Source organism: Tachypleus tridentatus, chromosome 1, assembly GCF_004210375.1.
Source record: "Tachypleus tridentatus isolate NWPU-2018 chromosome 1, ASM421037v1, whole genome shotgun sequence".
Classification (NCBI taxonomy): domain Eukaryota; kingdom Metazoa; phylum Arthropoda; class Merostomata; order Xiphosura; family Limulidae; genus Tachypleus; species Tachypleus tridentatus.
The window spans coordinates 38,831,039-38,854,895 of NC_134825.1; the positions used below are offsets into that span (position 1 = coordinate 38,831,039).

At 33.5% G+C, this 23,857-nt stretch overlaps 1 protein-coding gene across 3 annotated transcripts; it reads left to right on the top strand.

The window, feature by feature from the left end:
* The first annotated feature begins 4,208 nt into the window (after window positions 1-4,208).
* LOC143246438 (uncharacterized) lies at window positions 4,209-23,132 on the top strand. Of its 3 annotated transcripts, none has more exons than XM_076493160.1 (4): window positions 4,209-4,504; window positions 6,090-6,313; window positions 18,072-19,864; window positions 21,346-23,132. In XM_076493160.1, the coding sequence occupies exon 3, from the start codon at window positions 18,092-18,094 to the stop codon at window positions 19,637-19,639; it is 1,548 nt and encodes a 515-aa protein (XP_076349275.1). In that variant the 5' UTR covers window positions 4,209-4,504; window positions 6,090-6,313; window positions 18,072-18,091; the 3' UTR covers window positions 19,640-19,864; window positions 21,346-23,132. The 3 variants fall into 3 exon arrangements, with proteins under 3 accessions (XP_076349275.1, XP_076349285.1, XP_076349271.1); XM_076493170.1 differs by lacking the exon at window positions 6,090-6,313 and having other exon boundaries at window positions 18,072-18,648; window positions 19,768-19,864; XM_076493156.1 differs by lacking the exon at window positions 6,090-6,313.
* Window positions 23,133-23,857: the final 725 nt, after the last annotated feature.

The window sequence follows — 23,857 nt, forward strand, 5'->3', positions numbered from 1 at the left end:
CTTCGCTTTTTAAAATATTTTCTCCTATCCACTATCTTTACTTTTGACGAGCAATAATCCATCTTATGACTAATACAACGTTTTAATATCTTTTCTTTCTTATTTCATTTCTTTGTCTTCCACCACTTAGTTTACCTTTTCAAACATGTAGCATTAAACTGATATCGAATGTAATTTGCTTAGAAGAAGAAACGTCAAAAACCTTCCAGTTTTCTTTCATTCCATTGACTTTTAAATTTCATGTTCAAAATATATTTACATTTCTTAAAATGTTCTTTATTAAAACAAACAATATTATGAATACTGGAAAAGACCGAAGATGATTTCCAGTTTTAACATCGTAACACTCAGTACCGTAAAATCTGGTTTGGTTTGTTTTGTATTTCGCGCAAAGCTACTCGAGAGCTATCTGCGCTAGCCGTCCCTAATTGAGCAGTGTAAGACTAAAAGGAAGGCACCTAGTCATCACCACCAACCGCCAACTCTTGGGCTTCTCTTTTACCAACGAATAGTATGATTGACCGTTACAGTATAACGCCCCCACGGCTGAAAGGGCGAGAATGTTTGGCATAAAAATAGAATTCATAGCGTAATATGTTTTTCGAGGTTAGATCAAATCATTGGCTTTAACATATTGTAGTATGTTAAAGCCAGAAAAAAGAACATACTTCCACAAAATAAAGTAGAATACATTATTGTTACTTCAATCGATAATTAATTTTACAACAAACACTTCGTTACGGCGAAGAAATGAACTTAGTTACATTTATTTTTACAGGTTAGTCACGTTCTCTTTTTTATAAAATACGGAAAGATTAATGCGGAGTCCATTATTATTTACAATAATATTAATACGGATATTTTTATAGTAGTAATGAAACTGCTAGCTAACGCAATCAGTTGCCAGTGTTGCTGTCACATTTGATAAAAGATAAATAAAACTTAGAATACTAATGAATATCTGTATCCATCGTACTTTCTTGTATGACAACCCGAACCTTGCATCATATCAAAAATCTTTCTGTAGTGTACTATCACATGGAACAGTGATACATTTCACGATAGCAAGTATTTTATGATGTATTGTTAATTGGAATGGAGAAATGATTACAAAACGCAAGACAAATGCCAGGAGGTCACAGTTTTCTGTCTACGTGTTCTACGATGTTACTGTGGTTTTCAATATGGGAAAAACTATGTAGAACTTTGTACTTTTCATATAGGAAATGATATTACGTCGAATTGCCATTTTAAGACTATATAGCAAGAGATAATACCATTACAAAAATTCCATATTTACCATTCTGAGCAGCTCATATAACTAGTGTAAACGTCATTATGCTAATAATCTAGCTAGCTTGACGTTATGAATTCTTTCGATGTCTGATTTTGTTTCTATTGTATTGTTGTAGCATGGTCTTGGCTATTACCAAATGCATTCACATGTTTCTTGGATAACTCACTTGATCTTTGGTTGTGCAAGAAAAAATATTTGTTAGTTTCACTTAAAAACGTGCTTGAGTTAAGACATTGGAGTAAAATAAGAGGTTGTTTTTTGAATTTCGTGCAAAACTACTCGAGAGCTATCTGCGCTAGCCGTCCCTAATTTAGCATTATAAGACTAGAGGGAAGGCAGCTAGTCATCACCACCCACCGCCAACTCTTGGGCTACTCTTTTACCAACGAATAGTGAGATTGACCGTCACATTATAACGCCCCACGGCTGAAAGGGCGAGCATGTTTGGTGCGACAGGGATTCGAACCCGCGACCCTCGGATTACGAGTCGAACGCCTTAATACACTTGACCATGCCGGGCCAAAATAAAAGGTAATTATGATAGTGAAATATACTTCCTTCTGCTGCACCAGAGAGGTTTACCACTGAGCTACTAGAAAGCATAGAACATATTGATGAAGTTTGTTTGTACTTAAGCACAATGGGCTATCTCTGCTCTACCCACCACGAATATAAGTCCGCAGACACACCGCTGTTATCCGAGAGGGCTTTTAAACAGTATACGTTTGTCTGTAGTTTCATAATTTACAAAAGTAAGGTTTATTTCTACTTTGATTCGTCTTCTTATAAATTTGTTGTTGTGTTTTCTTTATTATCGACAAACAAGCGAATTTAGTAATAATGTGTATGAAAATAACAAGAAAAACAATTACATTTTTGACTGACAGCTTTTCAATACCTGCAAAGATAGGTATGTGATTATGTTTAGTATAACTGAAACCTGTTTTTATTTTCGTATGGCTAAAATTAGGAGTTGCATTTCCCGTAATGGACAGAGTGTAGATGGCTCATCGTGTAGCTTTTCGCTAAATGAAACAATCACAACGATATTTAAATGGCTACTATAATTTGAATTTGAATTAAAAGACAAAATAGACCCCGGATCGAATATAATTTATCTGTCTAGACCTCATATTTTTTCTATAATCACACATTCCTGACATTTGTGTACTAGAAAGTAATAAAATAAAATTTACATTACGTTAGGCTTAACACAACAATGATTTTTAATGTAGAAACATTACATTCTAGTTTCCCAGGCTTATTAATTCAACTTATTCATTTGTATTATAGCACAGCAGTGTGTCTTCGGGCTAATAACGCTAGAAATCGGATTTCGATACCCTTGGTCGGCATACCACAGATAACCCATAGTGCAACATTGTGCTTAATTGCAAACAGATAAATAAACAACCTATAGGGGTTAAATTCTTCTTAACATATTTATATAAACTGAGAACGCATAAGAATAAAACAAAAATATAAGCTGGATCATTCCGATTCTTCGATCATATGCAAAGTCAACAAAAGAATCGCGCAACGTTTTTTTTTAAATTATTTTCAGGTGCTTATAACACTTTTCATTACACATTGCTGGCCAAAATCTTAAGGCCAACGAACGTAAAGACAAAATATGCATTTTGTGTTGTTTGACTCAACCACTTATTTTAGTAGAGCTTAAAAGATGAAAATAAGAAAAGGGAAAATAAAAATAAAACCTTTTTAGCGTTTAATAGGGAAAATGTGAACACTGTGAAATTAGCCTAAATACTAGCTGGTCAAAAGTTTAAGACCATACTGAAACGAAGCGTTAATCGTCAAACACGTAACGATATTAAGCATTCGTGTTCAAGCAATAGCGTTGTCAACATTTCCCACTGACATCTCCTGTGTTACATTGGGTAAAAACATGGCAAAAGCTAAAAAGTTGACAGAGTTTGAACGTGGCAGAAATGTCGAGCTGCAAAAGCAAGACCCTGAGGGATACGGAACGAGAGTTTCAAGTGGTCGGTCCAAGAAAATTTCGCCGTCGTTGAGCAGGAGGATTCGACGGGTTGTCCGGCAAGACACAAGCCAATCGTCGAACAAGATTAAGGCCCTTACGGACGCAGAATACAGTTCAAGAACAATAATACGGCGTCTACGAGAGAAAGGCTTTAAAAACCGTAAACGTCTTTAATGACCACGCCTCTTTCCACACCACGAAACAGCTTGGTTAAACTTTGTTGAGAAGCACCAAACATGGGACGTAGAAAAGTGAAAGAAGTTTTTGTTATCTGATGATAAAAAAATTACCTTGGATGGTCCTACAATACAATCCTTGAAATTCTACAATACCCACCTTACGCATTACAACAATATTCATTGTGGTTTGCTGATAAAAATTTATTTTTTTCATTTTATTGTACACGTTTTTATAGCCTAAAATATACTTCCATTGCTACAAATCCAACTAAAAGAAACTGAAAAGCATCAACATAACACCAGGTAGCTAGACTGTCAGTATTATGTCACGTTGCCATAGAAATCAGGTGCTCTTAATGAATTGTAATTACCATGCGTCATTTAAAGTATTTTTAAAACTGTATGATTTTCAGAAGCAATGTTATAGAGAACAACATAATCATAGGTCTTTAGTTCTTGTTTTATTTACGTGGTAAGTTCAAATGGAAGTCTCTGCTAAATATTGAGGTAAGAAACGTGTTGTCATTTTGGTACTTTGAATAAAGCGTTTAATCAAAGAAATGAACTTACAGACGTCTGAGATTTTGTTTTGATTTGTGGAAATTGACTGGGAGCTAACAAAAAACAGATATAGCAGCTGAGGTTGCGCTATGAAAGGTCACGTGATTGCGCTTAGCCGTATAAGCGGTGAACCAAGAGACGTTGCTTATACAGCACGATGCTTGAGCACGTGCGGGAGCACGAAGAGTTTACGTTGAGCACCTGCCATGACTCTCAGCACTCACAGAAGCAATAATGAGAAATCGACAACATTGTGATTCGAACATGAAGTGAGAAGAGCAGCGAAGTCAAATGCTTGTAACATTAATAACTGCTTTGGGTTTGTATAAAAACACAAAGGGTTAAACATTGTACTATAGCTTTATTTATAATAATATAGCTTTTAACGTAGACGTTTGGCATGTTGAAGATCGTTCTCACACGTAATGAAAGAGACTAAAAGAATGTTTCCATCACAAACAAGTAAGTAAAATGTTGAAATTATTTTTCTGTAGCAGATACTAAAACTAGATATTTTATGGTTCAAATTATAACCACATAGTTGGTGCTAAAACAGGATATTTATCTTCCAAATTATAACCCCATAGTGAGTAATAAAACTAGATATTTTGTTGCCCAAATTATAACCACATAGTGGGTAATAAAACTAGATATTTTGTCGCCCAAATTATAACCACATAGTGGGTGCTAAAACAGGATATTTATTGTCCAAATTATAACCACATAGTGGGTAATAAAACTAGATATTTTGTCGCCCAAATTATAACCACATAGTGGGTGCTAAAACAGGATATTTATCTTCCAAATTATAATCACATAATGGGTAATAAGACTAGATATTTTGTTGCCCAAATTATAACCACATAGTGGGTACTAACACTAGATATTTTATTGTCTCAATTACAACCACATAGTCGGTGCTAAAACAGGATATTTATTGTCCAAATTATAACCCCATAGCGGGTACTAAAACTAGATATTTTATGGTCCAAATTATAATCACATAGTAATACTAAAACTAGATATTTTATTGTCCAAATTATAACCACATAGTAAGTACTAAAACTAGATATTTTATTGTCCAAATTATAACCACATAGTGGTACTAAAACTAGATATTTATAGTCTAAATTATAAACACACAGTGGGTTCTAAAAGTAGATATTTTATGTTCTAAGTTATAATCACATAGCGCGTACTAAAACTGGATATTTTTACGAACCAGATGATAACCTTATAAAGTTATATATTTTGTGATCTAAATGCTAACTACATAGCGGGTACTAAAACTGGATATTTTTTATGGTCTAAATCATAACCACATAGCGGAAACTAATATTTTGTGACCTCGCGACCCTCAGATTATAGGTCGAGTGTAATCATGAATAAAGTATTGTAAGTAGCTTGATATTTTTACTTGTTCGATATCGCAGGGATGCTATTTTAGGATTGCATATACCATATAAACAATGAGACGTGATACGAATTTTCTTGTTGGACGCCATCACGACGATATTTAACACCAATGAGGTTTGATGTCAGTAGAAACTGGATGTCTCGGGTTACATCGAGATACTTGTTACTTAATATTCATGTGCTCAAAATAGGGGCAAATATGTAAGTAAGTCCAACAGGTTATTTCAGCTAATGCATCCTTAAATGTGCTCAGATGTAACAATTTTTCATGCGATAATCTACCGAAGTGTTCAATAACCAATTCCATTAGTAAAGTTGCTTTTCACGATGCTATAGAACCTGACGTATATTATTTTAGTCAAATATGTCTAAATAAAAAGTTGTGATTTCATTCTTTGTAGAATTATTAACGTTCTTTTTACGATCACATGTTCGTTGTTGCTAGTTTGTAAATGGAGATGTGTTATTTACATTCCTTGTTCTGAAACTGATCAATTTTTTATCATTACAAGAGTAAGAAATATATAGCTCAATTAGGTCAATTGAATGAGCTGTATGCAAACACATAGGAAATACAAAACAGTTTACACTTAATTAGAACTACATGCGTGTGTGTGTATTTTTCTTATAGCAAAGCCACACCAGGGTATCTCCGAGTCCATCGAGGAAAATCAAACCTCTGATTTCAGCGTTGTACGTTCGTAGACTTAAGAAATAGATGAAAATAACCAACCAGAATCGAGTTTTAAGAAGTAGAATCCAAGTCTAACCTCCAAGGGAGTAAACATTTTTGAATAAATAAATTTGGGATTACAGAATATAATCGCTGGTGATCCTAAACGCCAGTTACTAAAGGTAATCTTTCTCAACTAAAATTAAATCCTGAAATTCTGTGTTAGGTGGGATTTTGAATTTCACCTGGTGGTTTAATTCGTAATTACTGGTTGATTTGTATACTACTTTATCTGTTATGATCTCAGACTCCTTGTGGCAGAATATTTGCTTTAGGAAAGGATTAGATTTTTTTTTTTTACTTAAAAATGTTGAAAGAAATTTTTCTCTTTAACAAGCGATTAGAGTGATATTTTAATCCAATTCTTTAAGTAATTCTTAGTGTTAAAACGTAGCCAAATATGTTTCATTTCAAGTAAGATTCATATAAAATAAGAAACTAAATACAATGTTTTATTAAAAAAATTAAATTAATCCATTAATAAATTTAAAGAGAAATAACTGAAAAATTAAACACACACACAGAGAAAAATAAAACTTTACATAAGTAGCGCATAAGGATGGATCAAAGCAACGTTTCTCCGTAACTAATCCAAACTAAATGGAAAGATATGGAGTTTGTTTATTTCTACCTGTGACCACAAATAGACATGATGAATGATGCACTCTAAGACGTTTTAATTAACTACTTAATTAGATAAATTAAAAATCTGTATATTGTTCTTAATTTTTAGTAGCTATTAATAAGTTTCAAAATTTTATGACAGACAAGTTTTCCGTTTCAACTTTTTAATTAAACTTATACTGACTTTGTGATACAGGAACTTTAATTAAACAAATATATGAATAAAAACTAATTTTAAAAGTTTCAAAGAGCTAAAATATTTACAGAACTTTGAAGAAACAACTTCTTTCTTTCTACATATCGATTACCTCTTATTTTGCTATATGCAGAATGCATGCGTGGATGTCAACTTTAATTTTCAAAGTGTTTTTTCCCTTACTTATGAATTATGTGGCTTGTGCAATACGTATTTATAATATAAAACAAACCTTAAAATGAAACGCTGCACAACGAAACAAAGTCTCCTGGGCACAGTCCATAATGTGAGCGCTATGAGATGTATCGTAGTTTTTGAAGGCGAATGCGAAAATAGGCCCCACAGAGCGCGAACATACACCGTCTGTCAGCCTTACTCTCCGTTCGCGAAGCCTCACATGTAAATAGAATATAATACGAGGGTAAAATATAAAAATAAGGAGACAAAAAATCGAAATGTTAGTGCTCAAGTCATCAACGATCCATATCTATATCCCGTTCAGTGCCTGCTTCAAAAAGAAATATTTACACTTGCGAAAGTAAGAAATCTCACCTCCCAAATTTGGCGTTCCAGCCCCCATTGTGAGAGTTAAAATCTCGAATTAATAAGGTAATATTAATAGCATGAAATAGAAAATAAATAAAATTGCAAATGAGTTACCAAACAGGGCTCGAACACCCACTTTTTGCTGTTTTATCTTTTTTATTTTATCATCTTATTATTTTATTATTTACATGTGAATTTTTACAAACGGAGACCTGATAGATGGTACATCCCGACAGCTATGAAAATCTCAATACCACAGTCACTTGCAAAAACTAGAACATGTCTTATAGCTCACATTATAGTCCGTGCGTGTATTTGTTTGTTTCGAGACCATAGCCCCACTGGTCTATCTGCTGTGTCCATCGCGAAGAAATGAACCCTTTATTTTAACATTCTAAGACAACATACCTTTGTTCCCTGAAGAGACCATAGCCCTTGTACCGACTACTTCGTTTTGTTATGCACCATGTTTGTCTCAGGTTTGTTTTATAAACAGACGTATTTTGTTTCATCACAAGCTTCGTTCTGCTGTTTGTAGTGGTCCTTCTTGTTCAGGTGATCTTTATGTTTACACAATATGTATATAACATACATTCAATATGTAATCTCTTACATATTTTATAATATGTTGAATCTCTGACGAACCAATGGTAGAAGATACTTTTTTCAACGTATGAATATTTTTAGAATGATACGAAACTTTCTGATGACTGATATTACAAGAGTTGAATGCACATCTACGAAGTAAGACGATTATCTGGAGAAAAAGTAATTGTTTATAGAAGAGCGGGCACGTGTCTTACACTATTTATAACCAATTTCATATTACTGTTACAAGAATCTATCCACCCCTTTTAATATATCTTAAAGTCACTATTTGACAAGATTCGTTATGAATCCCTATAATACGCAACGAAGTGTAAAATGCTCTCATCCAATTAATCTACCACCTAGACCAGGAACCTAACAACTTTCAGCTGAAAACCTGTAAAGAAGTGAAAGAACCCTTGCCATCCTAGTTTTGATACATTGCTTCTGGTGCAACAGTTTCATTACAGAATATTGTGTGTTGAGACTAGTCTGATTATCATTGTCCACTGGTTTAATAATAGAAACGTATCTGTGGTTGTATTTAACTTCCTCGAGGTAATTATACTGCCATTTCGTTGTCACAAGATGCTTTTATTGAATCATATTTCACCACATGTTGAACGTGCTTTACAACTTTGAGACAGTTTTATTGGCTACACTTTGCCTAGACACGGTGTTTATAAGTAACATTTGACTTTTCAAAGCTATTCATTTTGTAAAATTTAAGTATTGCACTGACATTTTAATGAGTTGTAGTAAACTATTGCGAACAAAATGTTTTGGATGATACTTGCCTGTTGTTTATTTTTCATGATATATGTAAGTGTTTCAAGTAAATTTGCTATAAGACACGTGAAAATATATGTTAATACAGTTTCACTGGTGCCCAGGTGATTAACGCGCTCAGCTAGCAATCAGAGCATCGCGGGGGTCGATTTCACATTACTAAACATGCTCACCGTTTCAGCCGTTGGGGCGTTATAATTTCCTGGTAAATCCCGCTACTTGTTGGTGGTGGATAGTATTGATATGTTTCCTCTAGTCTCTCACTGCTGGTACTCGTAGCTCTGTGTAGCTGTGTGTGAATGTTTTTATAACAGAAATGATCTTGGAACAATTTGAGAAAGCCATTATGACTGCAACACAAACTTTATTGAGTTAATTTTGTCAACTTATGTTCTTTTTTAATAGAACAATATTCACAATATATTTGTTCTATAGGAATAATATTTGAACAAGGTACATCAGATATTTATACATAATGTTGTCACACAATATTCCTGTGTTTTATAACACATTCATAAAATGTATATATTTGTTACAGGGTGATATTATTGTGTTTGTTTGTTTCTTTAAGATTTAGCACAAAGCTACACAGTGGGCTATTTGTGTTCTGCTACCACGTGTATCGAAACTTGGTTTCAATGGGAGTTTTCAGACTTACCGCTGTGCCTCTGGGAGACAATATTATTGTGTGACATTTTCTTCTTAAAAAATAAAAAAAATCCACAAGATAAAGTAAGTTGTCTCGAGAAACACTTTGTTGAGTTTATATATTAATTTAGCAAGTTTTATTTGCTACTCTTGAGATAAATTGAATGTTGAATGTTAGATTTCTCTTGGTACATAAAGGGAAAACACTTGGAAGATATTTAGCATTCTCCAAAATTCCATTTTCTTTCCACAAACAACTTTTTGGGCGACACTATCACAAGGCAACTTTACGAGGTGACAAATTAATCTTGTCGTTAAACATTTAGCTATTAAAAGAAATTTCGATAGGCGAAAGTTCGTTCTATTGGGTGAATTTGCCTTTCTTTAGACAAGCTATCTGTATGATATTTAACTCACGTGAGATTTCAAATTTTTCTATTGTCACAAAACAGTAAGTAACATTTGTTTATTGTAAGGCCATTTTAAAATTTGGTAATTAGATTAAATGTAACTAACTGTGTTAAAATGTTTCCGCTGCGTGCAAGATGATAATTGACTGTTTGAAAACTGTCCTATTGGTATTTCGTAGCTGCAAATTTGATTTGTGGCAAGATATTTAGAATAAAATTCAGTTATATTATAATTGGTATATTGTAATTAATTTTGACAAGATTGTTTCATTGTTTGTACGGTTTGGGATACACTTTTATTGGATAATGTTCCGTTAACTTGTACAATTATAATTGATAAATACTGTTGTACCAACCTACTCATTAAATACTATTTGAAAGCGAACGACATCAATAATTACCTCTCTTGATTTTATTTGGAGTATCTGGTAGTTTATTAGGTTTGTTTCATTTAATTGTCACTATGTGGATGATAATGAACTCCCCTAGAAAAGTTCTATTCAGTAATACTTGACTGACAAAACTCAACTCATTGGGTAATATTTTTTTGTCTCCATGGAATTTTGTTGAGTGGATTTGCTCTTCCAAGGTAATTTCATTTCTGCAATATCAATCTAAAATATAGCTTTCATATAGATTAATTAACTGATGAAAGCAATTTTTGGCAGAATGGATGTACTTTAGCTGTAACTGAGGTTAATATATTATACAAAAAAACTTTGAAATACCCTAGGATTTATTTTGTACAAATACACGTATATTGTTTGTTGTAAAATAAATGCCATATTTTATTTTATTCAAGTTTAGTTAAACTCAGAAACTGTTTTTTTGTAAGAAATCTGAAAGGAGTTTTCTACTCAGTGACGCAGGATTCCCATGATCTGTGTGCGCACATTCTTTTTCTATTTTGCATTATTTCGTGCATCTGTATATTTACCGATTCAGGAATACTTAGTCACGAAATCGTTGTATAGCTTTTCAATCATTGGATACATTGTACTATAGGACCCAGTGTATATGACATCATATTTGCACATTAAAATATTTCACGTCATATGTCTGGTGGCCTCAGACACAAGAAATATTCTGTGTTTTCACTTGGCACCTTGACCTAATCTTTCTAATAGAAAACGAAGCTTTAACCGCGATGAAAGGCTGTAACATTTGCTTTTGATAACCATCACCTCACAATATGAAAAAGAGAAAGTGATCTGATAAATTTTCTTTTCTCGTTCGGATATTTTTGAAAAAATGTTTGCAGACAAAAAATGACGATGAGGAAGACCTAAGAACTTAATTGAAACTTCTCAAATTTGTCTTGGTGAAAATGTTACCCAGAGGTTTCTCTTAATTTTATTGTAAAGTTAACCATCCTCTTTCAACCTGTAAAATATAATACGTGTAAATGTTCTATTGTAGATCGCGATATTTTAACCAACGGAATGGATATTGAACAAACAATCTATATTTACAGAATTGAGGAAAAACAAAGTAAATTATACGTTTCACAAAACTGCAGTTTTATTAAGATCCTCCAGTTTCCGTGCGAGTTAACCGTTAATCAGTGTGCAATAAAAGTGTTCGTCGTTTCGCGAACTCGGGTGTACGATGCTGATGTGTAGTTAAAAATCATATTTTGTAAGAATTAGAATAAATCTTTATATACACACAAAACTTTCCTGTTAATCATAACGACTTCTTCAGAATTTCACTAACAGTGTACACCTGTAAAACTTTATTTTCCTAAAACATATTATTATGTTACATATTATAATTTATTTCGGAGGAGTCTCCGATTTACTATGTTAGGTATTACTATTTCAAATAACCCGGAAATTTAACTTTTAATTTAAAAGTTAATTAAATGTTAATATATATCAAATTTATGAGATTCGACAACAACTTTGATACACACAATTGTTTTTCTTAACGCAAATATATTTTAATATACAAACAACTATACAATTTATAATAAGGTTACTATGTGTAATGGTTTATTTAAAAATTTTCACTGGCGATAATATCTAATGTTCTTGTAGAAATACTAAGGTCCGAAGCTAATTCATTGAAGTTAAACGGTTTGTAATGTTCAAAATCTATGAACGTCCCTAATCAAATTCTGTAGTTTTCCGATTAATAAGCGTTATCACAGTTAGGGCTTCTGAGGCTTATAGCACACTAACTGTAGCTGACCAATAATATTCTTCTTCTGTCTAGCGGTGCGTCAGTTTTATATACGAATCACGCGAGTTTCTAATGTTAATAATGTTCGAAAATACCGGCAGTATTCGGTAAAACAAATATTGTTGTTTCTTACTCTCAACAATCTTTTACAAATTTCGAAAACAGGCGGGACTTGCGCAACACACAGTCAAGAATATACGCAACATGCAAGAAAGAAAACTATAATCAAAGAAGAATGAGTGTTAAAATACACGTATGACGGTAAATCTCTTACAATATGAAATGTTTTCGTTATTATTCTGTTATTTCCTTGTGCAGTTTTGTTTTTCATAAATACCAACTTCAGTCTAATATTACACTTTACATCTGATTTTGAGCCCTGGTTAAATTATCTGTTGTTAAAATTATTTTACCAAACCTATGTTTAATTCAGGAGCTGCATGATTAATAACGTGTTCGATATATGTAGCAATGTTAACCTAATTATAGAGGTTGAATACATCATGTTAAAACAAACTTGGAACTTCATTACCTCGTTACAGACTTTACATTTATTTCCGGTTCTGCACTGTCTTAAGACTGCACTCTTCATAATAGTCCTTGAGTGTAAGTTTTATTACAAAGAGCTTTATAGTAAGATCATCATGTCGAATGCACACCCCTCATCTCTATGGCATTCTCTTGACTGTTTAGTTTACAAGACAGACAGACGATTTTCAAACGCTCGTTTCAATAGCCAGTTCGCATAGACATTCTTATGTGCTAGCTGTATCCTGTGACTTCACTGATATATCCTCGTATGAGATAGCATGAATACTCAGTTAATACACCATTTGCTTGAGGCAAGCAATGTTTAAACTTACATGTGGTGGAAGCAGCTCTTGCATATCTGGCTTATGTCGCATTTTCAGACGGAGATCCTTCTTTATTACATTACAAGCTATTGTCTACACCATGTGCATGGCTTTTACCTCTGATATATAAGTTCGTTTATTCTCACGTCACACTTGGTTATCATTGTTGAGGTATAGCTTCTCGCTGGTCTCATTCTGGATGGTGCTAGGGTCTCAAATTGATCCACATTCCTTTGTTTTATAATTCCTTTAAGTACAAGATTTATCCTGTTTTGAAAATTCTAAGTTCTCTATCTGAACATATCTTTATTATTTCAGTGCATAAATATTCCGTGTCGGAAAGAGCTGTAACATACCCTTCCCAAAAGAGATCATTTTTCTGTAGCATCACGCTACTTAAAATTCAAACAGTGTGAAAAAGTACAAAATGTATTTCTGAAGAGACTTTATATCGGTTGTAGTCGTCACGTGACTTGCTGATTTTCATATAAAAAATTTAATATAATTCATTCAATCTTCTGTATTTTAAATTTTATAATTGAGCCTATTATTTCAGTTCTAAAAAGTTGCTGATGCAATGATCAAGTTAAGATCATTTCATGGAATGCTGTTTTAAATCGGAGTTCTTTAGAGAATATACGCTATTGTGCTGTTACTAATGTGCTTGTTTTGTAATTAGTCGTGCAATTTATAAGTACAGAATGACTTTTTATTATTTACTCAACATAATAGCCCTCTAGTGGCACAGCGGCATGTCTGTGGACTCACAATGCTAAAAAAAAATTTGTTTGTTCGTAATTAAGCAGAAATGTATTCTAGCGTTGTAAGTCCACGGATATACCGCTGTTTCACTGGGGACGACAACACTAAGAAACCGGGTTTCGATACCCTTGGTGAGTAGAGCAGAGATAGCCCATTGCGTTGCTTTGTGCTTAACTATGAGCAAAACAAAGAAAAAAGTGAGAAAGAGGAATATTACAGTAATAACGAAACTTCCATAACTATTTAGAATAATACTGATTTCCAAGGCAAACTAGAGTATGAAGAAAAGGCATCCCACTTAATATTAATAAGGTTAGTTTAAGAATATATTGTGACGCCATTATGACTTAATATAAAGAAGAAATTAAGGATTTGAGTATACGTTTTAACACAATGTAGGCACGCATGCGTGTTGGATGTGGAAAATAGTGAACATTAAATATTATAAGTTATTTTACACGAACTTATTTGATTCCCTTAGTTACAAATTCAGTCTAAAATATTAAAGATACACTAAGCTAAACAGTAGACTATTTTATTTTCTTAGCTCTAAAATGTGTGTAGGTAAATGCAGTTCATGCAGAGTAAAGGTAAACAAACCATCGATTCAAACTCAGTACAACATGTATTAAATACATTACTATTCAACTACTTTTTTGTTTAAGTCATGATATCCTTGCTAGCTTTTTTTCCTTGTTTATAAAACTGTTTCCCGTAATATGTCATTCTATTTTAAAACCATCTGTTTGTGACGATGTTTACAGTGAAGTTTACAGTGTGCGTGTCTGTCATATTTGGAGAGATTGCTCTTTTATGTGTTAAAACATGTTAAGCAATTTCAGGAAGACTACAATAAAATCCTGAATCTATCAATAAAATCTTTTCCTTTCACAATGTGACAACTTCGAAGTCCATATAAATATATTAAAAACTGAAATGTGACGTGTTCTCATTTTTATACATGTAAGTGTTTCCCTCTATCTATATATATATATACATACATACAAACACTTCAAGAAGCTGGGTTTATCTCAGCTGTCTAGGTTTATACTTGTTTGAGTTTACTGAAGGCAGTAGATGAATGCTCGGTTATTATTGAACCATCTAAACAGATTCTATTGCTTATTTTTAATAATAATAATATATAGTTTATCGGTGGATGTTGGATGTTTTACAGATATAGAAATTAAGAGTGGTTATCTTATTAACAGCTGTTTTTACTATAATGAATTATATTCTTTCAAAGACATTGTATCTCTGATGATTTTAGGAGGGAACTGGCATTACTCCAATTTCCTGCGGACTATTAGTGATATAATGGGTTCTTATTTCATTTCCATTGCCAACTGTCCTGTTTTACTTTTCATCTAAATTATTTGGATTCGGTCTGAAAGACTGATATCCCCAACTTTTTGTTGTTGTTTGCGGATTATATTTCCAAATAAAAGTGTTTTCAATCTTTTCATTTTATTTCATTCATCTTTGTTTTCAAAAGATGAATATTCTCCTATACATGATATGATTCAGGTACACTAAGTTGAGTGCCTAATATATGTATATGTGTAAGCCAAAGAGTTCACATGTCAAATATTATTGCATTACACAACTTATGGCCCGGCATACTCAAGTGTATTAATGCGTTCGACTCGTAATCCGAGGGTCGCGGATTCGAATCCTACTCGCACCAAACATGTTCGACATTTTAGTTGCGGGGGCGTTATAATGTGACGGTCAATCCCACTATGCGTTAGTAAAAGGGTAGCCCAAGAGTTGGCGGTGGGTGGTGATGACTAGCTGCCTTCCCTCTAGTTTTATACTGCTAAATTAGGGACGGCTAGCGCAGGTAGCCTTCAAGTAGCTTTGCGCGAAATTAAAAAAACAACAAAACAATACACAATTTATTAGCTTTTACTGTGTATATTATGCTATAATGTTTTAGCTACCAAAAATAAATAGATTACCGAAGTTACCTGACTCGTTACTTATGACTGTCTGTATTCCATCTGTGTTTTTCCATTACCGTGTGTGTGTGTCTGTTTACTTATATATATTAGTACAATATACTATGTTTTATCTTACATTATGCATTATTGTGTTATTTTTGATGTTATTAGGTAAACTGACTCAATCTCCAGAGAAATTAATGCATTTGTGAAACTGTTTAAGAAATTTCTATATTTATAGAACTGGGCTGACATACATTAAAAGAGTAAAAACATTTAAATAAAAAGTAGGAAGTAGGAACAAAAGTTCCTAAATTCAGCAGAAATATGGTTGCACCAGCTTTCAGGTTCCATTAATAAACAGCCAATTGTTGTAATATCAGATATATTCATTAATAAATAACCAGTTGTTGCAATATCAAATATATTCATTAATAAATAACCAATTGTTGTAATATCAGATATATTCATTAATAAATAACCAATTGTTGTAATATCAAATATATTCATTAATAAATAATCAATTGTTGTAATATCAGATATATTCCCGCCCATTCCTACCTTATTTCCTTACTTTTTTGTTTCTCTCATTCCTACTTTCTAATTTCTTTATTTAATTTTTTACACTTGTCTCGCAGCAGTTTGTTTTTTGTGTGTTTTTTTTTAAATTTTGCTCAAAGCTACTCCAGGGTTATCTGTGCTAGCCGTCCCTAATTTAGTAGTGTAAGACTAGAGGGAAGGCAGCTAGTCATCACCACCCACATCCAACTCTTGGGCTACTCTTTTACCAACGAATAGTGGGATTGATTGTCACATTATAACGCTCTCACGGCTGAAAGGGCGAGCATGTTTGGAGCGACAGGGATGCGAACCCGCGACCCTTAGATCACGAATCGCACGCCTAAACGCGTTTGGCCATGCCGGGCCACTTAGTTTGAGAACAATTCATTGGTAAATTATGTAACTTGTCGTTCTTGTTTTCAGTCCAGAGCACTCTAGCAAAGCCGTTCCAGACACATAGGAGACTTATGTCTTAGGTACCGGTTGCTATGGTGGAATTGCTTGGACCATTATAAAACCATCAAATAATATTTATAGAACCGAAAACTTCGCTTTCAAAGGTTAGATTATAGTTAAAAGTTAGATCAAGAGAATCTACTGAATCCATTTACAACAATATAGTTTCGTGTTGCTGTTTTCAATATTATACTGTTCTCGGTTAACGTTATAAATCTTTGAGAGTAATCTTCACATTGAATTCCTTGTATATTTTTCGCCCTCAACATTTTTATCTAATTGATACATCTGCAGGCTGATCACTTCACGCATGCGCATAAGCAATCATCACCTGTATGTGATACGAGAGCGAACTGTTACTTGGCAACTCACAGATCGTGATTGTAATAATATAATATGGCTATAGTGTATTTTTAGTTCGCGAGTAGTGTTGCAAAATCATTATCGTTATTACTTGTTATTACCAAGATAATATGAGAAAGGCTTTTAGCCGAGGCAGTGTAACTGAAAAAAGTGAAGGCAAGAGAGAGTTATACATGTTCAACAACGTAAGTCGGATAGTTATATTAACAAACTTGTGGTTTTGTGACATTTTTTATTTTTACTTTACCCACTTGCTCAAGTGCTTTGGTCACCTTTCTTTTCCGTTGGCATGTTTATAACTCAACAGTGTTTACATGCTGTTTAGTGTGTGTTTGAGATTTTAATTTGCATTGCAGATCTGGCCAATTTCAACAATTAGCGCTACAGACTTTTGATATTTTACATAAGGTCTGTTTTTTATGTGTTGAAGAAATTAAATGAAATAGAAATTAGCAGTTGTTGAAACATGAATATAATTTTAGATGACAAACTTACTGACACCACTTTATTTAATAGTTTGAATACTCTATTCAAGACATTAACTCAAGAATTAGACCTAGCAGAGCTGAGGAATATGTGTATACGTGTCTCTTAATCACGTTCATATGGAGAACGGTTTTATTTATTCTGGTTTTCAGGTGATCAAAAACCTTAAAGCTAGCTGCTTGGTACCTAATGTGGACAGACAGTCATTACTGTTCTTATGGTAATATTTTAATTTTAAGACTATTCTCATCTGACATCTTTTGCACTTGATACTCATTCAACAGAAGTTTGTTTGAATTTTATAAACAGAACAAATAGAAACAAACTGTGGAAACCTTTGGGAAACAGCGATGAGATTCTCAAAATCACGTACATGTTAAATGTACCTTTGTTTCAATGATTAGAAACAACTTAAGGTGAATTAAGTTTTGCTTTCTAAAACATCAACCACTTTTCTTTCTTTTTGTCAGGACAAATTAAAAAGAAGACCATGGAAAGTCCGATCGTTGTTGTAGCTTCTCTGATTTTAACACTCTGTTGCATGGATGTTGTGCAAGGCCTGTGTCCCATCAGATGTCAGTGCAACGAGGAGAGACTTGTAGTAATATGTGATGAAGCTGGCTTAGATGTCGTCCCAATAACGCTCAATCCTGATCTTCAAGAATTTCATCTTAGTAAAAATAGCATCAAAGGAATAATGGCAGCGTTTAGTGTCTACCACAACTTGGAATATTTAGACATGACGAGTAATCAACTAGTGGCCCTCGGCCGTAACAACTTCAAGTTACAAAAAAAACTACGTATCCTTCTCTTGGGACACAACATGATTTCTTCCTTATATCATTCTACGTTTAATGGACTGAGTAGTCTTCAAATTTTAAAGCTCACAAAAAATTTTATTCGTGACCTCCCTGGTGGTGTTTTTACTGAACTGGTAAATTTGGAAGTTTTGGATTTGTCTCAGAACAATATTGCAACAATCTCGGAAGATGCTTTTATGGGTTTAGAAAGTCTGAAAATTCTGTTACTCAAGGGCAATAAGCTTGGGTATGTACCTACTTCCTCATTTAGAACTATCTCTCATCTTCTTAGTATTGATTTAGGTTTAAACAATTTCCCATCGTTACCTGATGATAGTTTTATCTACCTTGTCAACCTGGAGAAATTGAAGTTAGACAGTTGCGGAATACGTGAAATCCACAAAAATACTTTCAGAGGACTGACGAAGTTAATATATCTTCTTCTACAAGACAATATTCTCGATTCTTTACCAACAGATTCTTTTATCTACCTTAAACAATTACTAGAACTCAATATTGGTCAAAATAACATGAAAGCTATTAAACCAAAAAGCTTCCATGGTTTAAACAACGTTCAAACTATTACTATCAATAGCGCTCCCTATCTGGAAAGAATAGAACATGAAGCCTTTTCTTTCGCTACAAGATTACAGCATATAGTTCTTAATCACAACAAAAGGCTTACAAGTATTGACAGGAACTCTTTTTCTTCTTTGACTCTGCTTCGTTCTATTAGTCTTCGTGGCAGTAATTTCCAGACGTTCAGAGAAGACGTTCTGCCCTGGAGTGACTTACAATGGTTTGATGTTCGTGACAATCCACTGGTTTGTAATTGTAGCCTTTCTTGGTTGTTACGCCAATTTCAAACTCGAAATGTTTCGGATAGTTTCGATCTTGCCTTTACCCAAGTTCGTTGTGAACATCCTCTGGCATTTCGTGATCTGATGCTAAAAAGTTTAACCATGAACGATCTCGGTTGCAATAAACATCAAACACAAAAGATCCTCACTTGGACTTTTGCGGCTATCGGTGTTGTTTTTGTTGTTACTCTCCTTGCAGTGTTGTGGTATCGCCAGAAGATTGTGAACGACTGCAAGATAAAATGTAGTAGCACAATCCCAGACTCCCAGTATGAACATCGGTATCGATTGGATAACCATATAAGAGAGGGAGTATCGTCGGAGCGAGAGTGGGTGGTAAAAATAGGGAGAAATTCTTTTCCCGGTAGACTTGTGTAGTAAACAATATTATACAGCTCGTCACGTAAAACCGATCCATTGTAATTGTATGATAAACATTTATGTCGTAATTTCTCCTAAATCAGTGGCTTTTTCTGAGCTCCTAGTTTTGTTCCATCTCTTCTTAGTGTATCAAGAAGTGACCTGACCTCTAATTGTGATTAAGGAAGAACAGTTACAGGGAACCATCTTTAAAGACAGTGCACATCTTGTTTATTAGGAATGGTGAGTATCAAATTCGTAAAGATGAATTTCTTCCGAAGTAAAATACATTTGTATGATTTTGTCGTTTAGGTAACAAATAAATAAACTTATCCTGGTAATAAATATAACTAATTTCCGACGAGAAAGAATATCTGTGTCTCCTATGACCATAACTTAGTCCAAGATTGCATTACTGCATTTTGCGAAATATAGTTGTTTATTTTATATATAAAGATTTCCGTGTCTACCCTTTAATAGGGAAGGTGAACTTATCTGGGTTGTCCAACAAACTGAATCTTTTTATTTCAACTAAAAACAAATGAGAATATTTTGCACTAATAATATATTACAATAAAATTAAACTAGTACTACATTTAAACTACTCTTACATAATACTAAATATATATAAACCTGATTAGCCACCCTTAAGATAGCTTTATTATCTTTGGTATATATATAATAAAAAGACAAAAGTGCAAAAGTATTAGATTTCACACGGTGATTATCGTACGCAAATATAGATTGAATAGGTTTAATCTAATAGCTGTTTTCCATGTCCAACTACTAATTTTCCAGGTCATTACTTTTGAATAGGGTAATGATTACTTATTGTCTATTGAAAACGATACGAGATGCACGGTCCTCATCTTATTGATCGCTTGTCTTTCTACATGAGTTCCTTGTATATGTGGAAAAGAAACGTTAAATTTATTTTAAGTTTCAATTAAACAATGGCCTAATTACCATATCAGTTTGGAAATTGCGATGTAAAAATGAACAGTAATATAAAACTAAATAGTTTTAACTGGATGTTTGTTTAGTCCGTTTATTCGGCCTTAATATAATGCTGTGTTCTTAAGGTTTTCATTTCAGCATCTTCAGATGTTTTGGCTCAGTTCAGACAGACTTTTTCTCATGATTAACATGTAATAATTTCACAGTATCTTAACAAACAAATTTTATTACCGTGCCCAAGCGTGTTAAGGCGTGCGACTCGTAATCTGAGGGTCGCGGGTTTGCATCCCCGTCGCGCCAAACATGCTCGCCCTCCCAGCCGTGGGGGCGTTAATATGTGACAGTCAATCCCACTATTCATTGGTAAAACAGTAGCCCAAGAGTTGGCGGTGGGTGGTAATGACTAGCTGCCTTCCCTCTAGTCTTACACTGCTAAATTAGGGACGGCTAGCACAGATTTGTGCGAATTTCAAAAAAACAAACAAACTTTATTACCACTAGCTAGGACAGCCTGCTCTTGACGGTGTTAGAATCACCGTTTTGCTGGTAACTGACAAAAACGTTTTTCTCTCAATTTTTGATGTAACGTAAAGAATATTTTAATATTCATATCTAACAAATAAACTTCATAATACTAATGTCTGTATAGAATTTTAAATTAAAAACTGCAAGAAGAATCCCTAATATTTTATTTTAGTATTGACAGTGTCATGGATTTCTTAAAAACTTAATATTTGTTTTGAAAATGCTGTATTTTCTTTCAACAGATGTATATCACAGACCGCAGACTTCGATGGTATTTTGTCAAAAGGAGAAGTACACCACATTATATAAATATCTTTACTGTTGTATTCATTATTAAATATTTTATATTGTTTGGTGAATATCTTATTCAACTACACACTTTGAGGGTTCTCCCGCTAGTACAGCAGTAAGTCTACGGATTTACAACGCTAAAATCAGCGGTTCGCTTACCCTCCATGGACTCAGCAGATAGCCCGATGTGGCTTTGCTATCAGGAAACACACACACTTTGAGGATATAATATTTTATGATTCTGGAAATGAAAAATAAATGAATTTGTTTGTAATAAAAAAAACATGGTAGTAATAATAAGATCCCGTATTCGAGAATTTACTGTATTTTTAAAGAATATTTATAAATTATTTGGAATTTTTATTATTTATAGTCAGTATAATCAAAGTCACACTGAGAAATTAAACTGCATTGAAATACCGGTGTTATATGTAAAACTTATAGACTGGCCCGGCATGGCCAAGCGTGTTAAGGCGTGCGACGCGTAATCTGAGACTCGCGGGTTCGCATCCCCGTCCCGCCAAACATGCTCGCCCTTTCAGCTGTGAGGGCGTTAAACTGTGACGGTCAATCCCACTATTCGTTGGTAAAAGAGTAGCCCAAAAGTTGGCGGTGGGTGGTAATGACTAGCTGTCTTCCCTCTCGTCTTACACTACTAAATTAGAGACGGCTAGCACAGATAGCCTTCGAGTAGCTTTGTGCGAAATTCAAAAACAAACATCTTCTAGACAACTAAAATCCAACACTCTTCTCTTCACTGATAAACTTAAATGCTTATAAACTCTCCTTCCTGTGGTAGATATAATAGAAATATCTCATAACGTAGTTTACAACTGAAACAAAACAAATTTCTCTCTTTCGTATTCATAGGGCAGGTAATCTTCAAATTCATTAGTTAGTGTATCTTTTGTCTTACCATATTTTTTGTACTGGATCTTTCTTAAAAATGTGTTTGATGTTACTGCAAGAACAACATTAAATATTGTTTGGGTGTTCGTATTGACGATCATATTAACCAATCAAATGTTGTTTTTTTAAAAGCAACCTAGTTCAGAAAAAATGAGCATATTCGTACCTGTGTTCATGTAACCAAATAGTGATAGAAGTGTATTCTTTAATAATTTAATTAATATTCTCAATGTTTAGATTTGCTGTTTCTTGTTACAAACCCGCTAATAATTTTGTAATGAATAGACTGTTACTTTTAAGGTAATTTATTCACGAGGTGGATCTTATCAGCCCACAACAAGATGTTGTTTTGTAACATTAAATATTGAGTCAAATTGAGTGTTATTTATCCATAAGCCAGGTTCTATATGAGCTTATTGCCACAATGTTCACTTATGTCATTTCAAGTTGTTGATTTTGTTGTGAAAGTAAGTAAAAAAGTGACATATTTAACATATGACAGGTCCACAGCCAGTTAGTTTCGGGAGTATGATGGTTACCGTTTCCACCAGAGCAAGTTGTTATTTTAATACATAGAGTAAAATTATGGTTAATATCGAAATACGTTTTTACTACGTATAGAAATGGATAGACTAAACGAAGCTACTAGTCCTCAAAAAAATTTACTTTCACCAAGTTATTACTCATCGAACTTTGATTCGGTTACGGACCTGTATCCAACTGGTTTTCATTAGATTGTATTCACTGTGAACAAAATGTCTCTCAATAGTTTTCTTTAATTTAAGTTTCTTGAATACAGCTGTGTGTATAATAAAGAAACATGAGAATGTGAACTTGTAATGTGTTATTCTTCACTTTATCAGAAGACGTTGTCTATCTTTATCCAATATTCACTGAGAACATTTCTGCTTTTCTATTTATTTTCAAGAGAACAATATTAATGTCAAAGTGTCTGGATGGTAGAACTCTTTACAATCAATACAAAAACTATAAACTATTGTAATTAAGGTAAATAGTAAAGAACCTGTACTCAACATATCACAAGATCAAATGTAAAGTGGTTTAGGTGTTCCCAAAATTACTGTACTCTCCTATTTATTAGAAATACCATATCATAAGGCCAAATATGTATGGAAGTTAAACAAAAAAGACTAGAGAAAGACTAGCGAATAACTCTTTGATATGAGGATTCCAACGTATGAGTCGTGTATCAAGCTACTCCAACTCGGTGTAGACGGCTTGAATAAACATAATGCAAGGAATCCTGAGCAATTTATTCTGTGATGACGAGAAACCCGCTTGAAGCAAAAATGTATCTCAGGACGGCTGATATGGGTATTAACACTTACTAATAAAGCAGAGAACAACGTTATGTCATCTGTTAATCTGAAGATGAACTAAGAAGATCAAAACGTTGTTCTTTGCTTTATTAGTAAGTGTTAATACCCATATCAGTCGTTCTGAGATACATTTTGAGCATTTTACTTTTTCGGGGATAACTGCAGAGTAGAATAATAGTGTTACGATAGGGACACTTGTATACATTTCTGCCAG

Bases quoted from the DNA above. Each gene is read 5' to 3' on its own strand.
- LOC143246438 (XM_076493156.1), top strand. From the start codon at position 4,468: ATGAAAGAGACTAAAAGAATGTTTCCATCACAAACAA. The intron at 4,505-18,071 runs GTAAGTAAAATG...TCTTTTTGTCAG, and splicing joins AATGTTTCCATCACAAACAA to GACAAATTAAAAAGAAGACC.